Source organism: Myotis daubentonii, chromosome 6, assembly GCF_963259705.1.
Source record: "Myotis daubentonii chromosome 6, mMyoDau2.1, whole genome shotgun sequence".
NCBI classification, from domain to species: domain Eukaryota; kingdom Metazoa; phylum Chordata; class Mammalia; order Chiroptera; family Vespertilionidae; genus Myotis; species Myotis daubentonii.
This window is the reverse complement of record NC_081845.1, coordinates 9,649,352-9,661,745: the sequence shown is the minus strand read 5'-3', so window position 1 is coordinate 9,661,745 and position 12,394 is coordinate 9,649,352. Positions and strand designations below refer to the sequence as shown.

Here is a 12,394-nt window from a genome sequence, read left to right as displayed (position 1 = left end):
ATGACTAGAAAGTGCCCACAATTCAGCTGACACTGCCATCCAGAGTCACTCACGCACAGAACCTGCCTCGAGGCCAATCGGTGCTTTGTTCTTCGGAGCATGTCATACAGTCATAACTATATTCTGTGCAGAATCGGGGAGATGCTTCTCAAAGCTCATGGAGTTTTAAGTGAAAATTACTCTTAGGAAATACTTTCTGTTCTCAGACATTGATTGTAGAGAGGGGGCCTGAGGACAGGAGACCAATGCTGAGGATGCCTTCCCAGCTTCTAGGCTTGGGCAGCTGGCTGTAACGAGGTTGTCATCGGGAGGACTGGCTCCTTGTGGTGTTTGGCAACCAAGTTAAATAGACCACTGTAGGCGGTTTTGTGACCTGTTTGCCCTTTATAGTGTTATATCTATGGGAAAATGGGTTCCAGAGCCCAGAACTTGAGTTTGCACTTAGAATGATTTAGAACACAGTCTGTGTGCAAGTTACTTAAATAGGTTGCAGTCCTTTGTGCCACTATCACTATAGGACAAAATTTCTTCTTGTCCTCTTTTTCCCAACAATGCTATGTCGTTAGAAAAGAAAGCTTTAGGAAAAGGTAGATTTTTTTTTCCTGCCTCTTTCAAGGCCTCAATGATTTGATTTAATAATTCATGTCAAGGCTAAGCAGGTGACTCTTTTCCTGCTGGATCAGTTTGCCTGATCCCATACAGGCACCAGCACAGACCACTGGGCAAAGGCTGCTGTTTCTCTTAGATATTAAATGGGTGGTAACAGCTCTCTCCACCCCCACCCTCACCCCCACCCCCAACCAGCTGCTTATGGCATTTGTTCCTTTATTCCTTAACGTTTGGCAATCCAGGGAAGTTGGTTGAGGTGGTAGATGGAGCCCTACTCTGGAGCTCAGGTAATAGGAGAAAAGCACAGGTAACACCAAAGTAATGTGTAATGGGTGAACTTGGCCTCAGTGGGCCTGCCTGTCAGAAAAATGCCTTGCTTCCACCGCTTAACTGGAATTGTTATGTAATAGATGATCTGATGCCATTGTCCCTTCGTTGACCTTGTTTGAGCAAGACTGCTCAGGAGCTTTTAGAGAAACTAAATTCAGACGTATGGGAAAAAGTGAAGCTGTAGAAAACAGAACTGACCCTCCTTTAGAATGAAAGTTGCTATCAACGCCCTCCCCAACAATACTAAGTGAAGTACTATCTTATTATCAAGTGCTTCTTACCCTTTGGAAGATATCTCAGCAGGTATAAATAGGTTTTGAGACCTCCTGCCTGTCTGTGAGATGTGTGTCTAAAGCAGTGGTTCTCAACCTTCCTAATGCCGTGACCCTTTAATACAGTTCCTCATGTTGTGGTGACCCCCAATTTCATTTTCAAAAATTGAACATAATTAAAGCATAGTGATAAATCACAAAAACAATATGTAATTATATATGTGTTTTTGGATGGTCTTAGGTGACCCCTGTGAAAGGGTCATTCAACCCCCAAAGGGGTCGCAACCCACAGGTTGAGAACCGCTAAGACGAAAAGAGCAGAAGTATTTGAAAATGAGTTGTACAGAGTGGCTAAATACTTATATACAAATCAGTCCTTCCAGCAATATAAAAGTGAAGATTGAGTCTAAATGTCTCCTTGCTATTTTGCTGGTTGCCTTTGGTGGGAAAGCTTTTCTATGAATTAGGGAAGGCTTCCTTGTGCGCATGTGTACACATCCACTGAACGGGGACCTCACTGCTGTCTGTAACCTCACTGCTACTTGCAATCTGCCAGGACAGGACATAACTCACTGGCTGCCCTACCTGTAACTGTTACCTAAAACAAAACAATAAATGATCATGGGAGCCTCAAACAGCCCAAACTCCTTCTAAACATAATCCAAAATGAGTTGGTTTTTTTATGTTCCCTTAAATAGTTTCTAACTCCCTGTAGTCTAGTTCTAAAGAGGGAATCATGGTTTTCTTTGAGAACCAACAATTTCTTTAGATTTTGAGTTCTTCTACGATGAAATATAATGATCCATTCGAGAAACTATACCCATATTGAGCATCATTTCTATTGTTGGACAGTTCTTGAGCACTACGCTCGTCTTTGATCTGTTGGGGCTTGCTGGTTTCCATGGAGCCCTGCTGGCTGATGACCAAGGGAGAATCCAGCATTCCAGTCAGTGTTCCTAATCAGGCCTGACCTGAAATGCATGCACAAAGGACTTTAAAATCACAGTGCATTTATATGTAAGTTATGTGGGGGAAAGTATATGATAAAGGTTTAAAAATTTGTGTTCCTTTTACTTATTATGATTGGTTTCTGGAAAAGCATTTCAGTCTTTTAATGGTATAAAATACATAGTTTCTCTAGTCCTTCTACTTTGTACAAAATAATACAAAACAGAATTTGTCTCATTTGACCTTAAATGTAAACAAAATGGGCACCAAGTTCTTGTGAGCAATATATTTTGTACACCTGGCAGTAATCTTTTCATTTTATGGCAGCGATGCCTCAAAAAAGCAGTGGCTAATCCTAACTTATTTTTAACATTTTAACTTAAGCCTTCTCAGGGCTTTTTGTTTCTCCCCCAGCTAGTTCTGTTGGGCCGCTAAAATAAGATTGCTGTAAAAACCACCTTTCTTTCTTTCTAACTCAAGCGTTTGCAAGTTTCACAGTTTCAGGAGACACAAAAGGGGATTCCTGGGGTAGAGCTAGTCCTCAAATGGAGAGAGACTAAACCCTTAAAGAGCTGGGAGCTGTCTGTATTGTGCAAATTGAGTAGGAGCAAAGGGGAAGAATAGAGGCCTCCTTCGTGGGTGGATGGGGGGTGAAGAGCTGCTGAGATGGCATCTGAGTTTCTACAGGGAACCATCCCTGACCTAGTTTGATGCATGACTCCCTTGCAATTACTTCTGCTTAAACCTATCAGGCTTCAATCAAAAGGGTAGAATTAGCTCTTTAGTTAACATGTAAAACCATGAGATGCTCTTTGGGGTAAATTTTTGCCTAAATTACCTTCAATACCTTGAAGTACCTTTGATGTCAAAGTTACTTCAACTATGTATGTAGGTCCTTTTGGCAGAATCCTGGGAGGCAGTTATAGGAATGATTTTTAAACTCAATCAGGTTCTTTCCAACAATGTTCTTCATGTTGACATTGTGCTAACCCAGATTTTGACCTTAGAATGTATTTCTAATTTCCTTTTGAAACCATTCCTGGAATTACTAAGGGATTTTTGTATTAAGGGACAGCAGCAGCTTTATTACTTTTTACCCCTGCTCCCTCAACAAAACAGATGTTTATTTTTTCATAAATCCCATGGGTTTTTATAAAAATATCAAGAAAAAATAATCAAGAATAAACATTTAATACATGGAAATCAAGGATGGTTTTACAATTGTGCAATACGTACAGCAGCTCTGGGGCTGGCGTGTTGATACAACTCCAGGGGCCCTGTTCACAGAGGGGTTTGAGATGAGCGCCTGGTGGTGTGTGGAAGGCAGGGCAGGTGTGTGTAGCTGTAGGCGGTGGCCCTGTTCAGCTCCTCAGTGTGCCATCTGGATTATTCTTCCAGCTCTTTGCTTTGCCCCTAGGTTTACTCTTTGTCACAAACACAAGATTTATCTTATATTGTCTTTAAAATATAATTAATGGATCATATTCCTTATAAAATCAGTGAAATAAAAGTCAGTGAGAGGCTATAAAGAATTTACTTAATTCATTTTTTATTAGGAAAATACCCCCACTACTGATTTTTTAAAATTGAGTCTTCATTGTTTATTTACCCTTCAGAAAGTTCTAATTAGTTGTAACTATAAGCCTATATTAAAATGATGCTATATTTCACCAATAATAGCATTTAGGTGAAATAAGAGAATACAAAAATTTTAAATCATTGTTGCTTTGACACGTGTATATTTTATATAAACTATTTAATATATAAATTATTTACATCTACATGTGTTAAGTTGATTATACTATATATCATATTTGAGGAATGTTTTCTATTATTTAAGCAATATTATCATTGATGCATAAGATCTTCAGCTATTTGTTAATGTACTATCATTTTTTCTTTGGGTGTTATAACAGAAAATCCTATCAAAGACTTTAGCATTACAAGGAATTTTTAAAGATGAGTCGGTATAACACTCCATTTATTTTTATAGAACTAAATGACATAAAAGCAATCTCTTATCATGTGCTCAAAAAAGTCAGACTCTTCCCCTCTCCAGAGGAGAAATACAGGCACAGTCAAGGAGAATAAATTTTTTGTTGATAATTCAAAGAACTGAAAGAGAAATATATAATTATTTGTTGTTACTTTGTAGATGTTTAATTTCATTTTCACACGGGTAATTTTAAAATGAAAAGAAGGTGAGAACTCATTTTTCAAGTGTGGGAAGAGCACTGTTTAGAGATAAAAAGAAAGATAAGATTTAAATAAAATTACTGGCCCCTCCTGACACGCTCCTTTCTCTCCTCGTGTTCCTGCAGATGGACTCACAGCATGAGTGTCTGCCCCAGAGGAGCATGAGATAAATAATTCAGCACTTTCTGCTACCTACCAACTCTGCTTATTTCCCCCCTCAAATTACATATTCTGGCAAGATTTCTCACTTGTTAAAGCGTTTAATTATTGTGTTTGGCAGTCATGGTTGGTTGCATTATATAAACAAATGCCTACTTCAAACACTGACACTGATTTTTTTTCATAGTCTGCCAGAGAGGAGACTATTTGATGTGCAGTTCGAATGCTCTATTTCTGATTATGTAATTTAGGTCTGGGAATAGAATTTTGGCATTTGTCTGCAGTCTTTATGCCATAGAAAATTAACCTTTAGCATCCTTTTTAAAAGGGCAAATCATCATGGATACAAGTTCCAAAAACACATTTAAGGTAAGCGCCATTCTATGAAAAGATCCTTTTATCGCCCAGCAGTTGCACATCTGGCTAGCACTGAGTTACTTTTAAACATTCTGTGTACTCTGTGACCTCTGCAGACTGTAACTAATTCAGCCCCCATTCCAGTCCTAGAAGAGTCCCTAAATGTTTAGATGAAGAGCCTGGTAGACAAAATTGATTTTTCTCCTGCCTGTCTGTAGGCAGTGCTTACTGTTAGATGCTGCAATATATTCATGAACACATCTCAGCGCACGATATTCTCATTTAGGGCATCTCATACATCTGTACTCTAGTAAAATTTAGGTAAGCCAATGCCCTTAATGGACTATGATTTTCTCAACTCAGTTTCTAGAAGAAAATCTAACCCTTTTTTTCCTACCACACATGCAAATACTTAGACATGATGGTTATATATATATATATTTGGCTAAGTGACTGACTGTACGTTTGTCCGGCTGTCCGACTGACCAGACGGTACATATGGATTCATATAAATGTGAGGTACAATATCAGACTCTAATAGGTAAATGGTCCAAAGATACCATTGAACAGCTATTTCACCCAAAATAAAATAAATAGAGAACCACACATGGAGATAAATTTTTTTTTTAATTAAATCTTTATTGTTCAGATTATTACATTTGTTCCTTTTTTTCCCCCCCATAACTCCCCTCCTCCCAGTTCCCGCCCTACCCTCCGCCCTCACTCCCCACCCACTGTCCTCATCCATAGGTGCACGATTTTTGTCCAGTCTCTTCCCACATCTCCCACACCCCTTTCCCCCCCAAGAATAGTCAGTCCATTCCCTTTCTATGTCCCTGATTCTATTATAATCAACAGTTTATTCTGTTCATCAGATTATTTATTCACTTGATTCTTAGATTCACTTGTTGATAGATGCATATTTGTTGTTCATAATTTGTATCTTTACCTTTTTCTTCCTCTTCCTCTTCTTAAAGGATACCTTTCAGCATTTCATATAATCCTGGTTTGGTGGTGATGAACTCCTTTAGCTTTTCCTTATCTGTGAAGCTCTTTATCTGACCTTCAATTCTGAATGATAGCTTTGCTGGATAAAGTAATCTTGGTTGTAGGTTCTTGGTATTCATCACTTTGAATATTTCTTGCCACTCCCTTCTGGCCTGCAAAGTTTCTGTTGAGAAATCAGCTGACAGTTGTATGTGTATTCCCTTGTAGGTAACTGGGTTTCTTTCTCTTGCTGCTTTTAAGATTCTCTCTTTGTCTTTTGCTCTTGGCATTTTAATTATGATGTGTCTTGGTGTGGTCCTCTTTGGATTCCTTTTGTTTGGGGTTCTCCGCGCTTCTTGGACCTGTAGGTCTATTTCTTTCACCAGGTGGGGGAAGTTTTCTGTCATTATTTCTTCAAATAGGTTTTCAATATCTTGCTCTCTCTCATCTTCTGGCACCCCTATAATTCTGATGTTGGTACGCTTGAAGCTGTCCCAGAGGCTCCTTACACTATCCTCGCATTTTTGGATTCTTTTTTCATTTTGCTTTTCCGGTTGGATGTTTTTTGCTTCCTCGCATTTCAAATCATTGACTTGATTCTTGCGCTCCTCTGGTCTGCTGTCGGGCGTCTGTATAATATTCGTTATTTCAGTCCGTGTGTGCTTAATTTCTAGTTGGTTCCCCAATATAAGATCGAGGGTCTTATTAGTTTTCGTGTAGATCTCATTAAGTTTATCGGCAGCTTCTAAACAGTTCTTGAGAGACCTTAAAAGTGTGGTTCTGAACTCTATTTCTTCCATTGACAATTTTGTCCTGTTTCTTTGTCTCCGCATTTTGTTATGCTTCCTTGGTGCACCCCCTAGTGGTCTTTGTTCGCAGTCTTATAGATAAATCTTGATTGCTGTAGCTAATTCCAGGGAGGGTTTGACCTCCAGGCCAAGTGGCTATGAGATTCAGCTGTGTCAGCGGTGAGAGAACTTCTGTCCTCTAGGGAGGTGCTAATCTAGCCTTTGCCTGAGGCTATCCGGCAAATGCCTCTGTGCAGGGCTTGGGCAGGGCGGGTCGAACAGGATCAACAGCGTGGGCCGGAGAGAGCAGTTATGGCGGCTCTCAGTCCTGTCCCAAGGGGCTCTGCCTCTCTGAGTCCCAGCACCCGCTGCAAAGCTCGGAGAGAAAGCTGCACTCGCTCTGACCGAAGCCAGACAGTCCCGCTTCTCCCGTTTGAGTCTGGGTCCCTAAAGACTCGCCCGGATCTGGAGCTCAGAGTCTGAGACTCCCTCCCGATTGAAAACAACAACCGCGCCCTCCGCCGCCAGCCTGCTCCGCGCACTCCGCACCTCAGAATTTGACTTCAGCACTGCGCCTCCTCTGAGTGTCCGTATGCGTTTCTCTTTCCTCCTAGTTGTAGGACTTCCACTCAGCCAGCGCCCCTGTGGTTCTGGGTGATGTCCCTTCCGTTTTTTGGTTTCACTTTTGAAGTAGTTGTTCAAAGCAGCAAACTCCGGCGTTAACCTATGCCGCCATCTTGGTTCTCCCATGGAGATAAATTTAACTATTATAAATGTTTAAAAATGAACACATTTTACACCTGTGAAGTGAAGTCAAACACCAACCCTGGAGAACAGGTAGACTCATGCATCTGCTGACCATGTAAATGACTTCTATCCTTTGGGGAAAACCTGGACTTACGTAGCAAGAATTGTTCGTCTTACCCTTTGAACCCGCAGTGCTCTGTCTGGGAATTTGTCCCAAGGATATCGTGAGATAAGCACTTATTGAGCAACTGCGGTATGAAAAGTGGATGTGAAGGAGACAGATTGTAATCTGAAGGAGTAACGAGGGCAATTCAAACATGCTGAAACCATACATATCCAAAATGTTTTCAAAGAAGTAATTATAGTGGGGAAAATACTCATGGTAGCCTAAGTGTCTCAAAATTAGAGAACTCATCTTCCTGCATCACCCACCACCCTACAACCAAAACTCCCATGCTCTTCTATTCATACCCCTGTGAGTGAAAGGCAATGCCAGCCCCAAGGTGCCCCCGCCACAGGCCTTAGCGCTTCCCTGGCTCCTCCCTGCCTTTCACACCCCACCCCAACTGAATCAACCCTCACACCACATGCTCCGCACTCTAGCGGCCTTATCCAGGCTGCCGCCATCTCTCCTCGCTGGTCTTCATCTCCCTAGTTGCGTTCTTGCTTCCTCTAGTTTGTTTGTTTTCTTTTTTTAAATATATATTTTATTGACTTTTTTTTTTTTTTAGAGAGGGAAAGAAGAAGAAAGAAATAGAGATAGAAACATCTATAGGCTGCCTCCTGCACCCCACTGCTGGGGATTGAGCCCGCAACCTGGGCATGTGCCCTGACTAGGAACAAATCAGTGACCTCTTGGAGCATGAGTCAATGCTCCATCACTGAGCCACACCGGCCGGGACCTCCAGTCTGTTTTTGAATTTCATTGAGAGCCTTTTCAAAACACAGAGCTGATCGTGGTCCTCCTCACTTTCAAACCTTTCAGAACCATCTCATCACTTCACAACAAAGTCAAACTCTTCGTTAAGATTTGAGACCCTTCATGGCCTGGTTCCTGCTTACCTCTGTAATCTTGTCTTTCGCCCCTCTTTATAACTCCTAACACACACACACACACACACACACACACACACACACACACACACCACACTTTCTACCTTACACTTCCCCCCAATTGGCACCATGGTCTGTGCACATGGGACTCCCTGTCCCTGCCCCTTGCCCCACCCCCAGCTCCAGGCTGCTGACTCCTATTTACTCCTGTTTGTTCTTCTGGGATCCGTTCATATATCATCCCTTCTGGGGACATCTCCGTGCTATGGATCCCTTTCTGATACACACAGACAAGGACCAGCTTAGCGGCCCACCTGTGTGTGCCACAGCACCTGACAAACCCCTCATGTAGAATGTTGTCTTTCTTAGGAAAAATTCCAAAATCTGATGTCCAAACTCTCTGCTTTCCGTATAACTTGAGGCAAACATATTAGCCTTTCTAACCCCCCAAATGGCTAATCTTTTACACTATTTGGTGAAGAGCGGTAGCTACAGCCATTTAAAATTACGGATAAAAGTAGTATATCCCTGCTCACTTCCTTGCTGTGCTCAGAAACAAGAAAAGATTGCTGGGACTGCCAGGCATGGGAGCCTTTCACCGCCACAGCAGACGAGAGATGGGGAGGAATACACCCCCAGTGGGTTCAGGGAGAGGTCCAGACCAGCCGGAAAGGGTCGCTGCGAGAAGGAGGTGACCCGCATGAGATCACCCAAATTCCATGAGCTAGAAAGCCCAGTTAGCTCCCTATTTATTCATGAAATAGTCTGTTATCAAATGTTTTTAGCAAGAGTCAAGCAGGAAGTCTTAGGAGTTATTTTTAATACATCCCCTTGTTTTTAATGTAGATAGTATTTGTGACCCCTTAAATGTTAGTATGAATGATACTTAAAGACAAAATGGATCCAAAAAAAGGTAAAATGTTTCCCCACTTTTTCTGCTCCCAATGAAACACCGAAATTCAGGAGGACCTGAGCAAGTAATAATAACTCTATGAAGTGAGCACGGAGAAATCTAACTCCTTGTGCCATTAATAATGCTCCACATATAAACAAGAATTATTTCTTAACAGAAACAATCGGGGTTCACTTCAGATGCCTTCGTAAACAGAAGTTTTTCTATTCTGTTGAGCCTGAATTACCCATCTTGACCCAATCTAATTGATGTAAGTGGTAGGAATTAATTTTCTGCAGACAGGGATCAAGACTAATCCAAGTCAATCAGCGCCCTGTAATTAATCCGCGTACTCTTTTAAAAGAGAGAGAGAAATGTTGGCACATTCTCCGGTTTAAGGTCCTGCACCAATCTAATATAGAGTTCTGCAGTTTTATAGGGTTCAGATTTCAGAGTGGATTTACAAATAACAAAGGTTTTGCTAAAGCAGATGGTTATTTCCAGCTGCCAAATGTTGAGGTTTTCTTGGGAATCTGTTCCATGAGTAAATGAATGATTATGTGAATTAAAGACTAAACATTTCTAGGTGCCTTTTAAATATGGTTTGAAAACCTGGGACTTACCATATTAGGTTAACATTGATTTTATAGTTTTAGAGAAATCTCTGAGAAAAAAATAGATAATGCCTGAAAAAAAGGACAAAAATATTAATAATTTACCATAAAACCAATGTGTTAAACAAATTGTTATTAAATTGCATAAGTAAGTGAAGGTACCATGCTCATGTAAGCTTGCCTTGTCTTTTAGAGGAGAAAATAAATGTGGAAACGATTTTTGAAGTCATATTCAGAGTTTGACATGAGAAGACTGTTGCCTTTACTTGAGTTGCTGCATTCTTAAGTTGTTTAAGAGTTGTTAATGTATTTTAACTAAGGTTCTAATCTTACACTGAATGCTAAGCTGCAAGAGGTGTTTAGTCCTTTGTTAAACTTCTTCAACGTTATGGCTCTATGTTGCAACAGTATAGATAGGAGTCTTGGGGCATAGCAGATGTAAATCTTAAATCTGAGTTTGAGATAAATGTCAGCAGCCCACACTTCACCATAGTGCTCTCTTTGAAGGATCCATAAAATAAAATTGGTGTGATAAAGTAGATCATATCTCCCATGGGAATGATTGTATAATTATGGGCCACTTTCTTTATAGATCTTATATCTAATTATAACAATAGCATGTTTTTAAAAATTACAATAGCTGTAATAGAAATACCATGCACCCTGATTATACCAGAGTCCCCAGTGCACAACAGTTGTTCATTCATTCACTCATTCTACAGGTACTCAGTGAGTATGTACTATGTGCCAGGCATTATTCCAGGCTGTGGGGATTTGATGTGGGCAGAAAGTACATGCCCCCCACCCTCACCAATATCACAGAGTGCCCTAGCCAGTTTGGCTCAGTGGATAGAGCATTGGACAGTCGACTGAAGGGTCCCAGGTTTAATTCCAGTCAAGGGCCTGTACCTTGGTTGCAGGCTCGATCTCCAGCCCTGGTTGGAGTGCATGCAGGAGGCAACCAATTGATGTGTCTCTCTTACATCCATGTTTCTCACTCTCTGTCTTTCTCCCTCGTTTCCACTCTCTCTAAAAATCAATGAAAAAATATCTTTGGGTGAGGATTAACTATATTATATCTATATATATAAAAGCCTAAACAACCCTTATAACTAAATGATCAGAACGACTGGTCGACCAGTCACTATGACATGCACTGACCACCAGGGGGCAGACGCTCAATGCAGGAGCTGCCCCCTAGAGGTCAGTGTGCTCCCACAGCTAACCTCCCACGGCCGGCCAGCAGCGTTGGCAGCCGGTGGCCATTTCTTCTGCACCCAGCCCAGTGACCATTGCCTCCTCTCCCAATCCTGCCGGGGGGCTGGGAACTGGGGGTGAGTGGCAGCAAATGCAGCCTCTTTCCCAGGGGGGTCAAGGGCCGGCTCTCTCCTCGGGGCCAACGGGTAACCTCCCACATCCCGTCCCTCACCCCAGCTGGCAGGCCGTGATTGGCCCAGCCCCAATCAGCCCTGATCACCAGCCAGGCCTAGGGATCCCACCTGTACATGAATTTGTGCACCAGGCCCTCTAGTGTGTGTGTGTGTATAGTGAATTAAAGAATATATATATATATATATATATATATATATATATATATATATATATCACAGAGTAGACTAGTTGGGGAGATTACTATAATTCAGATAGTGCCTTGAGGACAGTACTTGTGTTTATGAGATTGAGAAAACAGTTGGTCACTCATAGTCTCCGTGGGAAATTGGAAGCAAATATCTATGAACGAAGTTTGTTGGGAGCCATACTGGCCTTCAAGCAGCCTTCAGCTGGTGCTGGGTTTCTAGATGTGCTGTCTAAGGGGAAAGTGCGTTTCCTTCCTCAGCCTGTCCCTCCGCACGAATGGGAGGGGGGTTCTAATCAGGCGGAGCTGGGGAGGTGACCTCATGCTCTCAGGGCCGAGCCGTTTCCCTTGCTTCAGGGACATCTTGGTGCAGGCACAGGGCCCCCGTGGCGGGCCTGTGGCGGGAAGTACATGTGCAGCATTGGGAAGGGTGGGCTGACCTACACGGGCAGGATATTACTCCACTTCCTCTTCCTGACTGCCTTTCCCAGGGCAGTCACGGCCGTTGCTCAGCTTCCTGTTGGGGAAAACCTTGGACACCGAGTGTCCACCTGCCACAACCGACAATCTCGGGGCGGCAAAGTGGCCAAGGCTGCTGTGCAAGCTGAGCCTTGAGTTCGTGGACAGACCCCGTCTCAACAGTGTCGGGGACCGGAGACCCCTGACGCCCAGATGAAGCCGTTCTTTGTGGAGGTGAAGGGACAGGAGACGGCCGCCTTGACAGGTCATGTTCTGGACCCAAACATCACAGGCGAGTGAACAGTGGGGGCTCTGAGGGGCCTGGGCTGCAGAAAAGACAGGGTGATGTCATGAGATGGCTCCTGCCACCAAGGGGTGTTGGGGGTCGTGGCAAGAAGCACAGGGTG

General features: G+C 42.5%; 1 protein-coding gene across 2 annotated transcripts in view; it reads left to right on the top strand.

Annotated features, from left to right (window-relative positions):
* The window catches only part of PLEKHG1 (pleckstrin homology and RhoGEF domain containing G1), a 193,312-nt gene that overhangs the window by 65,597 nt on the left and 115,321 nt on the right, over nt 1-12,394 (top strand). Inside the window, exon 1 of one of the 2 annotated variants that reach the window (XM_059700024.1) lies at nt 12,045-12,279. The exons of the other annotated variant lie outside the window; for it this stretch is intronic. Within the exon in view, the coding sequence (XP_059556007.1) occupies nt 12,201-12,279 (79 nt within the window). The 5' untranslated portion in view covers nt 12,045-12,200. Of the gene's footprint in view, nt 1-12,044; nt 12,280-12,394 lie in introns of those variants that run through there. 2 annotated transcript variants of the gene reach the window in all.